The 20,207-nt window shown below is 33.1% G+C and overlaps 1 protein-coding gene and 1 pseudogene across 1 annotated transcript; one reads left to right on the top strand and one right to left on the bottom strand.

Moving 5' to 3' along the window:
* Window positions 1-399: 399 nt before the first annotated feature.
* Window positions 400-17,602, top strand: LOC105779119 (glucose-1-phosphate adenylyltransferase small subunit, chloroplastic-like; annotated as a pseudogene).
* On the bottom strand, window positions 2,494-6,652 carry LOC105779118 (uncharacterized). The gene is made up of 5 exons (XM_012602867.2): window positions 6,644-6,652; window positions 6,520-6,547; window positions 4,764-5,083; window positions 3,167-3,421; window positions 2,494-2,993 (listed from the first exon to the last, which is right to left on the bottom strand). Exons 1-5 carry the CDS (start codon window positions 6,650-6,652, stop codon window positions 2,715-2,717), a joined length of 891 nt encoding a protein of 296 aa, XP_012458321.1. The 3' UTR covers window positions 2,494-2,714.
* Window positions 17,603-20,207: the final 2,605 nt, after the last annotated feature.

The following is a 20,207-nucleotide window of genomic DNA, read 5'->3' as shown; positions in this document are numbered from 1 at the left end:
TCTAATTAACGTTGTTAGATTTTTTCAATTTCAACTTATCATCTTGTGCCACTTCTTCCTCTTCCCTTTAGTGAAATTTAGCACTTTAAAAGTTGGGTTACGTTTTGCTCTCTCTGCCAAAAAATGGACAAATTAAGCTATACACGTTAGATCAAAGAGCAAATGGGTCTTTTTTTTTAAAAATCCATCAATTTTTGCTGTTAAAAATCAATCCATGTACATCAACATGAGATATATAACTGTTTGGGTATCTCATCATCTATGTTAGTTTTTAGTAATACAAATGGTTGAAATTTTTAACAAAAAATACCAGTTTATTATTTGATCCAACATATAATGACTAATTTGTCAACAGTTTGCTCCTTTATTGAAGCACAAGAGATGTGTTTCGATTTCGAAATGCCGGTAAGGGACTACTGTTTCAAAATTGGAGGCCAAGATAAGCCTGCTGGTGACAATGAGGTAAGCGTTTGGTGCTTCAAATATGTCTTGTTTATGTATGTAAGCTGCAATTTTGTGTTTTCTTTTTGGGGTTTAGGTTTTTAAGAACTTAGATTGAATTGTTACTTGAGTTTTCATTTGAACTTTGAGAATGATTCCTTTTGTGTTTTTGAGTTATTGCCAAGTTGAGCTATAAGTTTTGTTTAGGGTTCTTAAACGGATCCTCCAATACATTCGGTATTGGTTTTAGTACGAAAGCTCGAGTTATTAAAGAGATTGTTCGGGTTCACAAAGTGGAGCGACTCACCCGCACCATGGGGCATGGGTTCAAATCAATGCGGTAGTTCCAGAAAAGCTCCAGGTTTGTGAACCCGCCATTGTTATTCGGGTTGAAACCGATTGAACTAAGATAAATCTACTAAATAAAAAGTATAACCGATTGAAATCGAAATGTTTCCGAACTTAAACTAAGATAAATCTAAACACAATCTACACATAATAAAATTTAAATTTGAAATAGTTCAAAAGAGAACTTACACATAATACTTAAACATTCGTGCCATCAAAATCCCAAAACCCCAACATTATTGATACAAACAAAGCATCATTTACATACTTAAAAATGAAGAAATGATACATACTTGAGTGCTTGAAAAAAAAATACCAGAGTGTGGACAATGTAGAATGAAAAGGCGAGGGACAAATCACATCAATTAAGCACACAGCATTTTGTGGAATAGTGTTAATTGGAAAACCCAATTTCAATCATGGAAAAAATAAAAATAAAAACCAAAATATATTAATTATTGTCCTCTCAAGTTAGCATTTTAGATTTATTTTGGTTTAAAAGCTCAAGACGGTGGTGAAGTTGGAAAATTTTTTAGGATTGAAATTAAATTATATATTTTACGATAATAAAATATAATTTTATTATTTTAATAGTTTATATCTTTATAATTTTTAAATAATTAAATTATTTTTATTATATTTGAAGGGCCAAAGTATAATTTAATCATTACTAATTTAAAATTTTATAAGTTACAAAAATATCTAAATAAAATTTTTTCTATTTTAAGACAGACTGGGACTCCTGCCTCCCTATATACCTTAGCTAAGTTTTAACCTTGAACCCCTAGTTTAATTTTAATATTTTTTCATAATTTAATACATAAACTTTTTTAAAAATAATTTTAAATTTTAAATAACAAATTTGGTTTCTTAAAACGGCGCAATAAATTATGGCTACTTTAAAAAATAGAAATTAAAATAAAAACTATTTTTTGTTTATCCTATTAATAAAAAACAGTTAATGAGGTCTTGATAAAGATTAAGATTTTAAATTAAAAACAAAAAACAATTAGCCAAGAACCTTCCATCTTGTTTCACCCAATATCTTTTTGGTAAATTACACCACTAGCCATTAAATTATGGGGCATGGATTCCATTGCATGTATGGAACTTGACCATTGCATTATGTAAAAGTATTTATTTTCAATGCTTAATTTTAAAAAATTGATTAATTTTTTTAAAAATAAATTATTTAAAGACATAAATACTCTTATAATAAAAATAAAATAAGTTGGTGTTAAATTTTTTAGTTTTTTCAATTGCCAAGTCTCATTATTTATAAATTCAAATATTAAATTTATTATTCGCAAAAAAATTAAATATTGACTTTATTGTCCGTATCTTATATCCATTTATCTATTTAAAAATCATTTTATTTTGTATCTTATTTGAATATAAATACATTCAAATATTAAATCATGTAATGAAAATGTTAGAAAGTAAGTTAAATTTTGTTATTAATCTTTCCACTTTATGAAAATTTAAGATTTAGTTTGATCATTTTCAATCTTTATATTTTTCAAATTTAAAATTTTAATCCTCATCAAATGATAATTATTAAATTTATTAAACTAAATTCTTTTATTTTCAAAATCTAATGCGACAAATATCATGACAACTTCAGCTTGTCATTTTCACAAATAATTGAATTAACCAATGGATTTAATTGTTTGGATCGAAACTGAAATTTCAAAATTCAAAAAATGAAGTACTAAACTGCTCAAATAGACGTATAGGGACTAAATCCATGGAAAATGTTATCAACGTGAAGAGCTAGTCAAGGACTAAACAATGCTCAATGATGTCAATTGTGTTATACACAAATTCTTCCATAATGCCAAAACATGAACATAGACTAGTGAATGACATTCTCATGAAAGAACAACTTCTCATTAAGTTCTTTCAGGCACTTATAGGACTCAGATTTAGTCATCGTAATCTGATTCATCTTCATCATCGTATTCTATATAAGAATTGAGGACCCTTCGGTACTTGTCGGGGCTATCGTACCATGTCGGGGTAGTGATGATTGCTTTTTCTAACCAAAACTTATCATATTCCTTCTTCTCTGTCAGCTTCTCAAAGAACTGGCTCCATTTGTGCATGGTGCGCTTCAATTGAACACTTTTGCTTCCTCCGAAGAGATATTTGATGTAGTCCTTTGCCAACCGAGCAAGTTCCTCACCGGTAATGATATATACATACTTTAGCAAGTATCGTCATGTTACAAGCTTTAGAAAGATAAAGGATTAGTTGAAAACGAGAACTGAAAATTTTATCATGTCGAGTTCAGAACATCACAGTTGCAACATGCAAGATAGTAAATCAATTATTTCAAAACTTATTAATGCATGCACAGAAGTGAAGAACTTTTTACCAGGAATATGAAGCCAAGGGTTGCTAAAATCACTTGCATGGTCTCGTCTAAGAACCCAGAGAGGCCTTCATCCTCTGATTCTCCAAATCCATCGCCACCACCGCTGCTGCCGCCACCTCCACCACGCGGCGGATTTTGCCCACTGCCTTCATTATAGTAATCTTGCTTCTCAATCTGCTGCCTTAACACATCTTCGATTGATTGTTTCTTCCCAAAGTTTCCAATAGCTTTCTCGATAGATTTCCACGGTGAACCCTGTAAACAATAATACAATATTCGATCATATTCTTTTAGGTTTCCATATCAAAATACTAAAACCGTATTACACACCTCAAAAATTGCAACAATCTAGTTTTCTATCAACCATTTCCCTCTACTTTTAAATAAAAATTCTAGAACTACATGCACCCATCATATTATTACCACTACTAAAGATCTGTTCTTCGAGTTGACGAACGAATTGCAAAGACACCGTGAAATCAAAGGGAAGAAACTACGAGTGCATCATAAAAGGCATCATAAAATGCAGTTTCAGACAGCCATAATAACGGGATAAAAAGTACTTACCAAGATATCACCAATCACTAAACCAAAAGAAAATCTAAAGCTTTAAAAGAGAAAGGAAGCTACAATATAAGGTGTGTGGAGCACATGTATAAGGTTATTTAGTACAATCCAAGGAATGTAAGCAAATAAACCTATAAAGGGATTGTCGACTCTTTGGAGAAAAGTCTGCAAAGTACTGGTAAAAGTATCATAGTGGCCATTTTACTAAAAGTCGGATTACATTTTGACATTTCTACTAAAAAAAATGCAAATTAATCATTGTACATTAAATCAAAGAGCAAAAGGACTCTTCTATTGAAAATTACATCTATTTCTTCAGTTAAAAACTGATCCCTATACATTAGAATGAGGTACACATACACATAATATGCCACGTGTAACTTTGTAACTTTATAATTATTTTATCAATCACACCAACAGGAAAAAATAGATGAAATTTTTGACAAAAAAGACCGCTCTTTGATCTAACCTACAGGAACTAGGTGGCAAAATGCAATCTGACTCGAGCCTCCATGATACTCTTGCCGCAAAGTACTGTCCCCCTGAAACTAACAATCGGCCCCTTAGTACATTCGGGATTGTCCCTGATAGGGTTTTATCCCTCTACTTCATTCAGAACCCGAATAAAAATGGCGGGTTCACAAACCTGGAGCTTCTAAGGAACTACCACATTGATTTGAACCCATGCCTCATGGTGCGGGTGAGTCGCTCCACTTTGTAAACCCGTACAATCTCTTTAGTAACTCGAGCTTTCGTACTAAAACCAATACCGAATGCATTGGAGGATCCGTTTAAGAACCCTAAACAAAACCTATAGCTCAACTTGTCAAAAAACACAAAAGGAATCATTCTCAAAGTTCGAATGAAAACTCAAGTAACAATTCAATCTAAGTTCTTAAAAACCTAAACCCACTCAAATTAATGCTCAACAAGCAACACATTTAAACCCCAAAAACAAAACAGAACAAGAAAACACAAAATTGCAGCTTACATACATAAACAAAACATATTTCAAGCACCAAACGCTTACATCATTGTCACCAGTAGGCTTATTTTGGCCTCCAAATTTGCAAACAGTAGTCCCTTGCCGGCATTTCGAAACCGAAACACATCTCTTGTGCTTCAATAAAGGAGCAAACTGTTGAGAACATAGTGATGAACTCGCAATCAATTTCTTGGTAACCGGAACCTTAGCGTTGAAGCAGACAAGATAAGGATACGAAGGGAATAAGAGCTCTGGTTTTCTTGGGTTGGAGCCATTGATACGAGGTAAGAAGAATGTATTATTAGCTTGAATCGACTTTTTTTTTTTTTTTTTTTTGCTTTTGAGGTCGCTTTTCCTTGAATTACCTCATTCAAGCTTTTTCATTTATAAAGAAGAAGCAATGGACGGTGAGTGAGTTTGGGTTGGGTCGTGAGTCACGAGGAATTTAAATATAAATAATTAATTAAAAATATAAATTTAAATAGTAATAAGAAATAAATAAAGCTTTATTACGGTTGAAAGATATTGATTTATCAACAATATCTTGTTCATCTTGACATGACAAATAAGAATTACACATATCAACAATAGATACCAATATTGCGAAAGCATAAGCAAATCCTTTATGTATATATACACAAATAAAAAGATTGTAACCTTCAAAAGAAATTAAAGAAACACTAAAATGTAACTCTCATACGGTTAAAAAAATTAATATATATAAATAAATATCATTTGCTTAACAATAAAATAAAAAAATGTAACTCTAAGAATTAAAAATAATAATTTGATATAAATAAGAATCATTTATTTAACAATAAAACAATATTAATTAAAATATATAATACAATTAAATAATAATTAGTGATATTTCATAATTTATTTAATACATTTGGAATATCAAGAATACCCTTAATATATGTTGAAATATCAACAGTACTTTTATTAAGTCCAATCACTTTTAAAAAGAATTGAAAATATTATATATATTATTAAAATGAAAAACAATTAATTAGAAAAAATGAATTTTTGGACATTAAATCACAAATAATTAAAATGAAATATTGAAATTTAAATTAAGTTTGTGCAATTGAAGTTAAAAGATATTTAAAAAATTAAAACTAATAATTTTTATAGTAAATCATTTTGACATTTTATCATTTCTTAATTTCATTTTTTAACCGAATTAAATTGATAAATATTTTTATGAACTAATTTAAAAGAATGTTAATATAGATATCTATAATGCCCTTAGTAACTCCTAATTACTTCTTTAAGAGTTGAAAATATGTATTATGTAACACCTTTCGCCCGACTCAATTGTCAGGTCCCAGTTACAAGATGTCACATTCGTTGCCAGAGCAATTACCGTTAAATATACAATAAATAATTCATTCAATTATGCAATCATGTCATAAACACATTCATATTATGATAGACAATCAATTTTAAGTCTCAATTGAGCTTATGAAAATTCAATTGTTAACCCAAGCATGAGATAGAACTAACTTGAAAATTTTCATGAGTGGGAAGAGGGTATTGTGATGCCCAAGGCTTGGTAATGCAATACTAGATACAATATCCAAACGTGAAAATAAATCATATAGGTTTCGCGATCCTGAAGGTAGTAGCCAAACTTCCCAACTTGAGGACCAAATTGCAAAACCTTCAAAATAATACATAATGGACATCACGATATCCAGGGTGTGGTATCGCAATACCGAAGACAGTCGATTATGTCTTATTTTTGGTAAAAATTAGGTCATTTGGTAATTATTTCATGCCAGCCTTTCAAACTTACCATTTGGTGCATTTTGCACAACTTTTTCCTGCACAAAAACATACCAAATACAAGCCAAAACATAGTATTTAACCAATTCCAATCATCTATTCCAATATAGCTTCTATTTGACATCAAAACATACTAATTCCATATGTTCAAACTCAATCTATGGTTTATCACAATACCAAATGTAAAGAATAGTACATCGGTAATGACAATATATCGCAAAGAAAAGATAAATAAAAATAAAGAACACACAGATTTTTACGTGGAAACCCTGTCGGGAAAAAACCACAGGCAGAGAAGAAGAAAATTCACTATGTTGAATTCGAAATCTACGTTCTGACTCAATTCAATTCTACTTCTCTGAACCGCCACCTTTCCTGCGCTTATGCTAGTAACATGGATGGCTACAAGAACGAAGGGTTCGTCAGGGTTCTTCTTGCTCACGAGTCCCGAGAACTGAATCGGTTCCGTGTTAGTTTCTACTGAAATGGATTTTAAATTCTTTTTAGCTTTTTGGATTTTGATTTGTAAAATGATTTCTGTTTGATTATGCAGGGGACAGCGGATGCGGTGAGGCAGTGGTTGTGGTTGTTTAAGGAGCATAATGTTTTGGAATTCTTGGTTTTTATTGGGGACCATTTATATAGAATGGATTATGAAAGGTTTATTCAGGTGCACAGAGAGACTGATGCCGACATCATTGTAGCTGCATTGTCGATGGATGAAAAACGGGCTACTGTGTTTGGTTTAATGAAAATTGACTAAGAAGGATGAATCATCAAATTCGCTGAGAAACCAAAAGGCGACCAGCTAAAAGCTATGCAAGTATCCTCTTTCAGTTGAGATTCAAACATGAAGTATTGAAGTTAGACTTACGAGCTGTTATTGTTTTTCTTCTAGTTCCAGTTCAAGGTCTAATTCTGGTTTTGATTTTGATGTTGTTATTTTTGTTGAAATATAACCAGAGAATATTTAAGACTGAAGAAGTATATTAAACTTCATTGAACCATATTAATGACCTGATACATGCATTTATAGCAATAGTTGAGAAACTGTTTCTTTAACGGACTAACTACTATCTTAACTATCAACTAACTAACTTCTAGATACTCTAACATTCTCTTGGCTACTAAATTCCTTTGTAATAGAAAGTGCCTCCCTTGTTGTAACCCGAAGAGCCTGTCGAAAAATAGAGAAATGTTTGGGAGTGACAGGTTTTGTGAGTACATCAGCAACTTAACTGACTGATGGCACAAAATTTACCTGCAGCGAACCATCAAGGACTTTCTCTCGAACAAAATGATGGTCCATCTCAACATGCTTGACCCTTGCATGATGAGTTGGATTTGCTTTCATAGAAATAGTAAGATGTTATCGCACCAGACCATTGGCGTTTGTTCCACGGACACACCAATCTCTTTTAACAATTGCTGAACCCATACTAGCTCAGACACGCAATTGGCCAAGCTGCGATATTCAGCTTCTGAGGACGACCTGGAAACTACTGCTTGCTTCTTAGAGCACCAGGCTATCGAATTAGGCCCCAAATACACAAGTAGCCTGTTGTGAAGCGTCTGTCTTCAATCGAAGATGCCCAGTCAGCATCTGAGTAGTAAACAAGCTGAAACTGTCCTTGTGCAAAAAATAATCCATGCTCCATAGTTCCCACCATATAACGTAGCACACGTTTAACAGCCTTCTAATGGGACTCACTAGGAGAGTTCATATATTGACTGAGTTTATTAACGTAAAAAGAGAGATCAGGCCGTGTAATGCAAAGGTATTGAAGCATACCAATAGTGCTACGATAAAGCTGGCCATCAACAAGCTTTGGACTGTCATCAGTGGTAACAAGCTTAGGCAAACTAACCATGGGAGTTGGAGTGTTAGCTGCATCGGTCATACCTGTTTTCATCAGAATTTCCTACACATACTTCTGCTGATTGAGAAACAACCCTTGACTGGTATACTGCACTTCAACTCCTAGAATGAAACTGTGTTGACCCAAGTCTTTGAGCGCAAACCGGTTGTGAATTTAACTTACCACACTGTCAATATCTGTACTAGAACTACCTGTAAGAACAATGTCATCGACATAGGCTATAAGAAGAAGTTGACTATCACTAGTGGTGCGAATAAAAAGGGATGGATCAGCTTTAGACGCATGAAAATTGAGCTGACTGACCAAAAATTGTTTAAGGGTGTCGAACCACGCCCGTGGAGCCTGACGCAGCCCATATAAAGCTTTATTTAACATGCATACCAACCTCTGGTTGTTGGGTCCTGACACCTCAAACCCAGGTGGCTGATCCATGAGGATTTATTCAGCTAGCTCTCCGTTCAAGAAAGCGTTGCTCATGTCAACCTGTCGTAGAGGCCAGCCCTTCATTATAGCAATAGCAAGAACAGTCCTGATGGTGACTGCATGAACCACTGGGCTAAAGGTATCTCGAAAGTCAGTCCCTGCATGTTGAGAAAAACCCTTGGCAACCAACCGAGTTTTATACTGATCAACAGTACCATCAGCCTTTTTTTAACTTTAAATAACCACTTACATCCAATGGTGCGTCGATGTAAAGGTAACGGGCACAGACTCCAGGTATTGTTACGAATAAGAGCTTGCAACTCAGTATGAACTGCATCTCATCAGCAAGTGTGTGCCATAGCTGCATAAACATCAGTAGGTGTATCAGGTGACTCACATGTACTACTCAAGTAAGCCTTTGGTTTGAAGACACCAGTTTTTCTATGGATAATCATCGGATGGGAATTTTGTAGGATTGGAAGAAGAGATAGAGCATATGTTGTAGTATTTGGTGAAGGCATGGAGCTAGTAGAGGTAGAGAAAGGAGGCTGCAAAAAAGGAGACTGCATACTAGACTGAATAGGGGTTGTTGAGGTGGGCAACATAGGTATAGCAGCTGATGTAGGTAAAGAAGAACTATTAACTAAAGCATTGGTTGAGGAAGAACTAGGAGATCAAGAGCTGGGGGCTAGAACAAGCAATCTGGAACTAGCTGACATGCAGTCTTTAGGTGTGGAAGAGTGACCTATAGTTGTGGAAGACTGAGTGCAGGTAGTTTTGAATGGAAACGTGGTTTCATGAAAAGTAACGTGTCGAGTGATGTATATTCAACCATTACTATTTTGGCATCGATACCCTTTGTGAATGGAAGGGTAACCCAAGAAGGTACATGATAACACTCTAGAATAACGTATTTTTATGTATTAATTATGTATTTATTCTGAGTATGATCCTGCTAATTTGAGCTATTTATGATCTTTTATCTCATAGGGACTAAATTTTAGGCAAAAGCAAAATTAAGGACCAAAAGCGTGAATTTAGAGATAAAATAGGCCAATGTATGACACAAGGAATAGTTGGTGCCAAAAGTGTAAGCATGGAGGACACAAGGGTTGAAATGCAAAAAGAAGAGATTTTATTATATTAAACTCTATTATATTAAGATAATTAATATTGAGATAATTATTAAGGATTATTTGTAGGATTTTATTTTATTTATCTTTATTTATCTTCAATTAAACGTATTTATCTTTTAGGAATTTAAGTAGGATTAGACTATCTCTCCTAGCACTATAAATAGGGGTGAAGTGACTTCAAAGAGATTAGTCTTTTTCTGTAAACACTCTCTCCCAAAAACTCTGGCTTTTGTTCTTCTCATATTTCCTTTCAATAAAATCTCTATTTTTATTTTATTTATTTTCTTTTCTACCACAACCATGAGCCACTAAACCCATCTAGCCGAAGGTTGTCGAAAATCCCCAAAAGGGTTCATGAGGCTTAGAATCCGTACTTAGCCTTCTCAACGAGTATCCATCATTTCTCCGCACTACGGGGCTGACGTTTCCGTCCATGTCCCTTAAGAAGTAAGCTTTTCAACGTATATAAAGGCGGCTGCTTTGTATATTTTGAGAAGGTTACACAGTCGGTTCGTTAGCTTACAGCGTCAGAGGTTGGCGAGCCCAAGAGACAAAATGGCGTGGGATTCGCCATTGAGAAGCGTTGATCTAGCATAAGAAGATCCCACAGAAGTAATTGTTGGCTAGAGTCAGGTTCCACCAAATTGTAAGTCTAAATCCTTGGAGTTGGTGGTCGTAGGCGTTCTCTTCCACTATAACTGGCTTATTCAGTTTGGGAAGGATCATCTAAAAGTCGAGAATTGAACCCAAGGCAGAACGAGACAACTGGAGGCTGGAATCCCCTATAAGAATTTCCTTTCTCTCAACTCTATTTTTAATTTCTCTAATTTTCAATTCAATATTCTTAATTCTGTTTTTATTTTATTTTTCGTTTTCAGATCCAAACATTTAATTCTTTTATTTTTTTATTTTATTTTTTCAGGAATGCAGGTTTTCTTGGGCAAGATTCTACCTGGGATTTCATGGAACAAGATATTGTACAAGTCCAGTCCCTGAGAATTTGACCCTACTTCCCTTTTACTATTCTTTTTCATTATTTATTAGGGATAGGATATTTTTTGTGCTTTCAATGACCGCATCAGTACAGAGAGTGGAACGAAACTGAAGCTTATGTCTATTATATGGTCTTAGGTATGGAAAACACAGGCACCCAAAAGTTTTGAGAAAGAAATAATCGAGTTTGGCTCGATAAAGTTTTTTATACGGAGAGGTGTAGCTTAGAGGAGCAGAGGGCAGTCTGTTGATGAGGTAGATGGCACAACTAAAACCATTACTCCAATAAGACAGGCATAGAAGCATGTACAAGCATGGCGAGACCTGTTTCAACAATCTGGCGGTGCTTATGCTCAACAATGCCGTTTTGAGCTGAAGTGTAGGAGCAGGTGAATCGGTGCATGATTCCATACTGAGCGAGATACTGCCTGAGAGACTAAAACTCACCCCCTCCATCTATTTGCAAAGTCTATAGTTGTAAACCAAGAATGCGCTCAACTTGTCTGTGAAACTGGGAAAACACAGTCGGAACCTCAGACTTTTTGTGTAAAAAATAAACCAGTGAATATCAAGTATAGGCATCAGTAAAAACCACATAGTAACGAAAACCATTCAAGGTTACTGGAGCTGGTCCCCAAACATCAGTAACAACCAATTGTAAAAGAGCAGAATATTGGGATGCCGAGGAAGAGAATGGTTGTTTATGCTCCTTACCTAGGTGATACGCAACACAGACAAACTCTTCTTTATTCACATCAAATGACAGATTACAATGCCATAAAGCCATGAGCAAGACATTTTTACAAGGATGTTTTAGTCTAGAGTGTCATACACTCAGAGGAGTAGACATTTTTGCTGTAAGACAGTGTGCTGTGTGTATGGGTTGATGATTTCTGAAGTTGTCATTTAAATAAAGCTTGTAAAGGCCATGGTACACTGATTCTATAAAAAGTACCTCATTGGTCTTTAAGTCACGTACCTGACATTGTGTCGGAAGAAACTCAAACATCACCTGGTTGTCTCTGGTGAACTTAGACACAGACAACAAGTTCTTAGTAATGCCAGGAGTATATAAAAGTGATTTCATGTAATGTGGTCGTGCCTTAGTGAGCAAGGATGACTGACCAGTACATATAACAGGAAGAGAGCTACAATTTCCAACATACACCATACCTGGCCCATTGTGCGACGGTAATGGATTATCACCCAGAGAGGTAGCAGAATGAGTGAGGTGGTGTGTTGCCCCAGAGTCAGGATACCAAGCAGGGTCGCCCACAGTGTTAGGTGTAGCAATAAGCGCATATGGTGGAGAAACAGTAGTTGAGGGTGGTGAAGCATGTTGAGTGGAGTGAGTCACATATGGACAAGCCCAGGTAGACATAGGTGCTGATGGATAAGACCAGTTGGGAGGAGATTGAATCACTGGTGACACAGTTGGCAGGGAAGAGGATGTCCACGGAGAAGGGCTAGGTGCGCACGCACATATTTACCTGTAGAGGAGGCCTATAGTTGGTACTTTTATACGTTGTATAAAATCGATGATAGCATCGATCAACCAAGTGTCCAGTTTTTTCACATAGCTGGCATTGAATATGAGCTCCAGACGATCGGCCACGCCCATAACCCCGATAATTTGACTCGCGGTACGGTGGCACAAAAGTATTAGTGTTGGACTGTGCAGGTTGTTGAGAAACTAAGTTGGCAGAACTAGGGTTTTTAGCACGTATAACCTGTTGCCTAGCTTCAGCGTCAATTAGTATAGTTGTGACATTCTGAACCGTGTATGCATGCTGAACAGCAAGAATGATTGAGACAATGGATTCATATTCGAATGACAACCCTTTAAGAATAGCAGTGATATGCTCATGGGCACTAATAGCCTCTCCACAACTAACAAGATTATCACAATAGGATTTAATTTTCAGCAAGAACTCTTTCATAGACATATCACCTTTGCGTTGCGAGTGTAACGTTCGACGATAAACATCAATCAAGAAGTGGTTTTGCTACCATACAATGTTACAATAGAATTCCATATTTGAGCACTAGTATCAAGTCCAATGAGATGAGGAATAACATCAGGACTTACCGAAGACAAAAGCTAGGAAGCAAGAGCGCTATCTTGCTATTCAAACTTAGCGAATTCAACATTTTCTTGAAGCACCCCATCATTATCTGTAACCATCGAAGGGGGTGGTCTCGTATTCAAATCAAAAAAGCTTTGCAGTTTGTAAGCTTTAACAGCCAGCAGAACCTGTTGTCGCTATAAGAGGTAGTTAGAATCATCAAAAAGTATACTCACTTTCTTGGTCGAGAAAAATCTGCTATCAATAACCATTAGCAAGATTAGATGCCATCGTTGGTGCAACAAAATAAGCAGCAGAAGGACTCGATGGTGGATCCATGCACAGTAAAAAAAACTGAAATCTTTAAAGTATTAGACCCAGGAAGAGAAAGATATCTGATACCATGTTGAAATATAACCAGAGAATATTTAAGATTGAAGAAGTATATTAAACTTCATTGAACCATATTAATGACCTGATACATGCATTTATAGCAATAGTTGAGAAACTGTTTCTTTAACGGACTAATTGCTATCTTAACTATCAACTAACTAACTTTCAGATACTCTAACAGTTTTAGGTTGATACTACAATTCTAGGGCTTGATGATAAGAGAGCAAAAGAACCGCCTTTCATTGCTAGCATGGGTATATATGTTGTGAGTAAAGATGTGATGTTGAATCTCCTTCGAGACCAGTTTTCGGGAACCAATGATTTTGGAAGTGAAATAATTCCAGGTGCTACTTCCTTTGGGATAAGGGTAAGTATACTTTTCATAGATCCCTTCCTCTGAATAGTTTATGTGCAAAGTAAAGTAGTTTGTGTGTTTGCTTTTCAGTGTATGGTAACCAATCTTTTTTTATCTTGTTTAAGATTGACAATTGATATATATGGCATTTTATCTGGTACTTCTTTATTCACCAAGCCACTTCTGCAGCATTAGTAAGAATTTGAACAATCTTGAGATTGAATCCGGTCTTGTCTTGTTTCTAGCAATGAACAGTTTTGAACAATAAGATCATTGCCAAGATATACATTCATTTTGTGAGCATTTTGAGTGAAATTGTACTCTCATTCATGGAGCATACCCTAGACTCTTACAGTAAGTTCATTATGTATGCTTGACCGAAGCTTCGGTGTTAGAATTTTTTGCACGACGGGATCCATTTATCTTGTTACAATGATTTTTCTTCTAATCGTATAGAATTACAAATTTAGGAGGTCTAATTGCTTGTTAACCTATTTAGGTGCAAGCTTACCTATATGATGGCTACTAGGAGGACATTGGTACGATTGAGGCATTTTATAACGCAAATCTGGGAATCACCAAAATGCTAGTGCCGGATTTCAGGTATTTCTAGTTCATAAATGCATGATCATTTGACTAGCTTGGTAATCTATTTAATTGCCTTAATGGTTTTAAACTTTCTTCCCAACTTCTATGATCGTTTGTATCTAATCTACACACAGCTTCGGTATTTGCCACCATCCAAAATGCTTGATGCTGATGTTACAGATAGTGTTATTGGTGAGGGTGGCATTATTAAGGTGATTTCCTTGGGGCTAGGTTGATAATTTGGTTGGGTTTTTTTCTAGTTGGAGATGGTTACTAAAGTTCACAGGCTAAATGGGAATTAGAGACTACTTTCAGTAGTTAATGGTCCAAATATTTTAGTTGATTGCAGAACTGTAAAATTCACCATTATGTGGTTGGTCTTCGATCTTGCATCTCCGAGGGTGTAATCATAGAAGATACCTTACTGATGAGAGCAGATTATTATGAGGTAGCTTAACCTGGGAGTTAATATATTTATTTATATATATATATATATATACATTTTCAATCCGCGAGTCACCATAAGTAATCTATATTTCCTCGATTGTCTCTCCAGACTGATGCAGACAAGAGGTTTATGTCTACAAAGGGCAGTGTTTCAATTGGTATAGGAAAGAATTCACATATCAAGAGAGCCTGTATTGACAAGAATGCTCGAATTGGAGACAATGTGAAGATAGGTCATGATTTTATCTTGTTAATTTCTTTTATGGTTTCAACAGAGTCTTAGAAAGAAAGATGAGTTTCACTGACCACTTGAGCCAAATTTTTTGATGAAATTGTCGGTGGCAATAGTAAAAAAAAAAATACAAACTTACCTGGTTAAATAAGCAAACAAGTTGAATTGTAAAGGCTAATCGATAATTTTGCCTTTTCCCCAGTTATCCTTGGTTTGGTTCAATCCCCAATCTATACGATAATTCAATTCAATTTATCAATTCCAAATAGTTTATAATATTCTATCATATGCATGGATCAGTTCAATTTTACTTTTCAAATGCCCCTAAAGTTTTACATTTTATTCAATTTAGTCCCTAAAACCAAATTTGTAATACCTTTTAAATTTGAGCTTCAATTTTGAAACCAATCTCAATTACATCCTTTTAAGACCCTCTGTTGTCTATAATATGGAAATTTTACAACAATTTCAAAATTTATACACTTTAGTCCCTATGTTCAAAAACTAGTAATTCAATTTTCCAAACTAGTCCTTTTCAATTCTAAGCTTAAAATCTAACAATTTAGTACCAATTTCTTCAAGTATTCATCAATGGAAACTTTTGGAAACTTTAACAATTTTACAAATTGGTACATGGGCTAACTAAATCAAGCTCTTATGACCTCAAAAACATAAAAATTACAATAAAAACATTTTTAGATTTCAAGTTCGAGCCTACCATACGATAATATTTAAGTTCTCTTTCATATTTATCATAATTATAGATACTTTAGGTTAAGTTAGCTATTTTTATCCTAATTCTAATTAGTTTGGGTTTTTATTCTAAAAATATGTGCTTGTAATAATTAATTTTGTTTGAAGCGGTGATATAATTGTAAGTTGTAACTTAAATTTATATATAATATTTTTTAAAATTAATTTTATTTTATTTAAAATAAAAAATTATCTTTATAATTAACGTTAATTTAACCAAATGTACCCTTATTCTAAATTGGTCTTTAACTTGAAAGCATTCTAATTGAATCCTTAAAGTATTAGTATTGAATCAATCAAAATCAATCCTTCCATGAGCTTAGCTAGTTGTCAATTTAGACATTAAATGCTTGTTCGAATATTACAGGAACATTTTAAAATACATGGATTAGATTATAAACATATGTGTGCTTGTTTGTATAAATAACTCGAATCTAACAATTAAAAAATTAGATAATGTTATTAAATTTATGAAGATTATTTCTTTTTATTAACACGTCAGATCCAAATAATTCATGTAGTAGGTAATTTGACACATACACCAATTATGCTAATTATAGCACATTTCATCTTGAACCTCGCTTCAATCAAAACCAACATTTATTTCAAAATTTCAAATCTTTTTAAAGTTCAAAACCTCTGAAATGCCTCAAAAATATTTCTAAGTCCAAACATCTATATTCACTAGGGAAACCACATCTCAAAAGAGTAGGTACCTTGCAACAATGTAAGCCACCTCGCTATAATTGAGGAAATCCTCACCATCTCGAAGGATAGATAGTAAAAGTTCAATGCCTCAAATGAGGTCACTTTATAACCTCTCTTTTGATCAAGGGGCAATTGTTATACCTATATCTCACAAGCTTGCTTCGCATCCTTGCAACCTCACAAGTCAATGCCTTTGACTAGGAAGAATCATCTGGTGAGCTAAGGATGCCCGCGAGCCTAGGATATTGTAGCCCCAAGACCTCGCAAGCCAATACCATTAAGACCATGCACTAGACACTGACAAATTATTTGTTACTCATACATTACATATATATGTTCCCTTGACATGACAACTCAAACTTACGACGACAAGGTATCAGTAGCTTGGTTAAATCCTAAAGAGTTTAGAACTAATATGTGGATGGCACATGACACCTTGAGAATGATCAAGAACAATCCTTTAAAAGCCTACGAGTATAAGAAGAATAGAAGGTCAAGATACGCTCTTTGCACTAACACTCTAAACTCACTCTTGTCCCTCTTTCCAATCCAGTCCTCTTTGGGTATTCGTATTCCAATCATCTTAATCTCCTTACAACTTTTCACCCTCTTGGGTGAACCGTCATAACCACCATAACTTCTTCCTTGTATCAACAACTTTTTTTTTTCATTTCATTATCAATTATAATATATTAATTGAAGGCATTACTGAGAAGCATTAATAAGCATGAAAATTACATCCTTTAATGTAGCATTAACAATAATACCTTAATTAAATATCTAAATATCTAACAAATACATAATTAATCTCTCGGACCTGTGTTCTATTTATTTTTGTGTTTGCTTGAGTTTTCTTTGCAATCTTGTTTCCTATAAGGGATGGTTCAACCAGTCAGTGAAGGATCTGGAACGGGAATCACAATGTGGCCTCAGGTCCCTTTTGATCGTGCGGACGACATCTTTGCCTTTAGGCTTGATTCTCCCCTCACTCGTGGTTGCAGCGATACGATTCTGACTTTTGTCTCTGATGTGGTTCCTTTTTTGTTTCGCCAAAGTGATTTTGCTGGCCTCATTTTGACTGTACTTGGGAAGCTCTTTGCTGTCCCCTTTCTCCTGTGATCTACATGTTGTGCGGATGGTGTTGCCCGCTTCGGCTTTGTTTCCAAGGGTTCGGGTCTTGGTTTTTTAGCCTTCGGGCTCTTTCTCTTGGGTGAGTTTTTGGACTTGTTGATTTGGAGTTTTGCTTGTACCAATCTTAATGATCGTTGTAATTTTTCGCTTTGAATGAAGCTTTTTCTTATGAAAAAAAAAAAGCTTAGAAAACCTTAACCGTATCACTTTAACAAAGAAAAACAGACCACTTTTAAGAAACTTACAATCATCCCTTCCCACTAAGGGGAATATCAGTTAAATCGAATTTTTTGAACAGTCCTTTATTATTTGATTCGGTTCGACTTGATTAACGATTTTTATATTAGTTTTTAGCTTTTTTTCATAAATATTTTTAAAATACAATAAATTTTTAAGAATTTTTAAATTATTTTTACTATTTTAAATATAAAAATTAAAATTAATTATAAATTAAATAAAAATTAAATTGATTCGGTTTCAAATAATTATAGTTTTTAAATTTACATTCAATAAATCGTCTAGACATCTCGATTTGAATCTATTTTCAATTTTTCTTACTCCACCTTATTCCCACTTACAGTCATTATAATAAGCATTAAACAATATGATATTGTTTTTTGAACAGTCCTTTATTATTTGATTCGGTTCGACTTGATTAACGATTTTTATATTAGTTTTTAGCTTTTTTCATAAATATTTTTAAAATACAATAAATTTTTAAGAATTTTTAAATTATTTTACTATTTTAAATATAAAATTAAAATTAATTATAAATTAAATAAAAATTAAATTCGATTCGGTTTCAAATAATTATAGTTTTAAATTTACATTCAATAAATCGTCTAGACATCTCGATTTGAATCTATTTTCAATTTTCTTACTCCACCTTATTCCCACTTACAGTCATTATAATAAGCATTAAACAATATGATATTGTTTTTTTAATCAAAACCCTAAAGTATGAATTCTTTTAGAATAAAATCGGAAAAATAAACAAATTACTATAATAAATGGACAGTAAAAAGTTTTTACTTTTAGTCCTTAAAAAATCAAATTTTAAAAACTTAAAAAGAAAAAAATCTTTGCCCGTGCTTGATTTGTCTTATTAGCCATTTTTTACTATAAAAAAAATCCCCTCAAATCCTTCTTTATCTTTCTCCCTCTTCATATCTATTGGTTTAAGACTAAATAATTATACTGTCATTGTTATTATTTTTTTTATAGAATTCCTAAAATTATTATAACTCCCAACTCATAAACAAGAGGATAATGCGCTTCAACGTACTCAAACTTATGTCCTCTTACATTAACAACAATACTCATACCAATCAAATTAAGACTCAATCGAGTTTTTCAATGAAATGTTAATTCATGAATTTGTTATTAAAACATAACCTAGGTTTTAAAAACCCCATTGTTGTTTTTTTTTCTTCTAAAATATTTAACAACCCCATTATTGGAAATGCCTTTATTAATATTAAATTTGGTGGACGAAAATATTTCATTTTTAAAATATATCTATAAAATTATTTCAAATAAATTATTATCGATGAAGTGGTAAGAAATTTTACATGTATTTATTGGTTATGTGTTTGATTTTCAAATAATATTTTTCAATTGTTTTTTTTTGAAGATTATCTAAAAGTATGAAAAGATTAAAATATCATTATAATAATATGAAGTAATTTTAGTAATTTTACAATTAAATTGGTATTGAGGTGACTCATGACACCAACTTAGTGAGTCATTTTATATATAGTATAGATGAGTAGTAGAAATGGTGAAATTAGGGAAATTTTCTATAGAGACCATTATACTAGAAGTTGAATTGCATTTTGGTCTCTCTACTAAAAAATTAGCAAATTAGTCTCTATATGTTAAATAAAAAAGTAAATTGGTCATTATGTTAAAAATTTCATATATTTCTACTTTGAAAAACTGATTCCTATGTGTCGAATAAGATACACATGACACGATGGATGTAATGTTTAGTTATTTTATTAGCCACACCAATTTTGAGTATTAAAAGAACACAACTTTTGTTAATTATTTAATGTAGAGAAAATAAAAAATAATATTTTTGATTTTTAAAATTATTTTATATTTTTTAGAATCTGGATTGAATTAAATAATATCTAAATATTAAGTGTTAATTTTTAAAATTAAAATTAAATTCACACAATATGTAAACATTAATAATTAATTTTATTATTATGCCAATTTTAAAATTACCACCTAATCTTTTCATTGCATAAGTAAGGAAACATACAAAAAGAAAATTAAATTATTTGATAATATTTTTGTAAATTTTCATTGTCGAGTGAGAAAAAACTTTACTAATAGTTAATTGACTAACCTTGCAGTTTACCCTTTAATTATTTGCTTTATTTTTAAAGATAAACTTTTAAAGTTCAAATACAATGCAATTACAAGGACAATTATACATACTCAATTACGCATGATAGAATTGGAGATCCGATGAATTACTTATGTAAAAGCTCAAACCTAAATACAAAAACTCATTTTTTTAGATAAAAGGCATTTCTACTTCCTTTTAATTTTGAAATTAAACAAATTGTTCCATCTAACAAAA

The sequence above is a fragment of the Gossypium raimondii genome, chromosome 4 (genome assembly GCF_025698545.1).
Source record: "Gossypium raimondii isolate GPD5lz chromosome 4, ASM2569854v1, whole genome shotgun sequence".
NCBI classification, from domain to species: Eukaryota; Viridiplantae; Streptophyta; class Magnoliopsida; order Malvales; family Malvaceae; genus Gossypium; species Gossypium raimondii.
The sequence above is the reverse complement of the archived record's forward strand: the minus strand, read 5'-3'. Positions and strand labels throughout refer to the sequence as shown.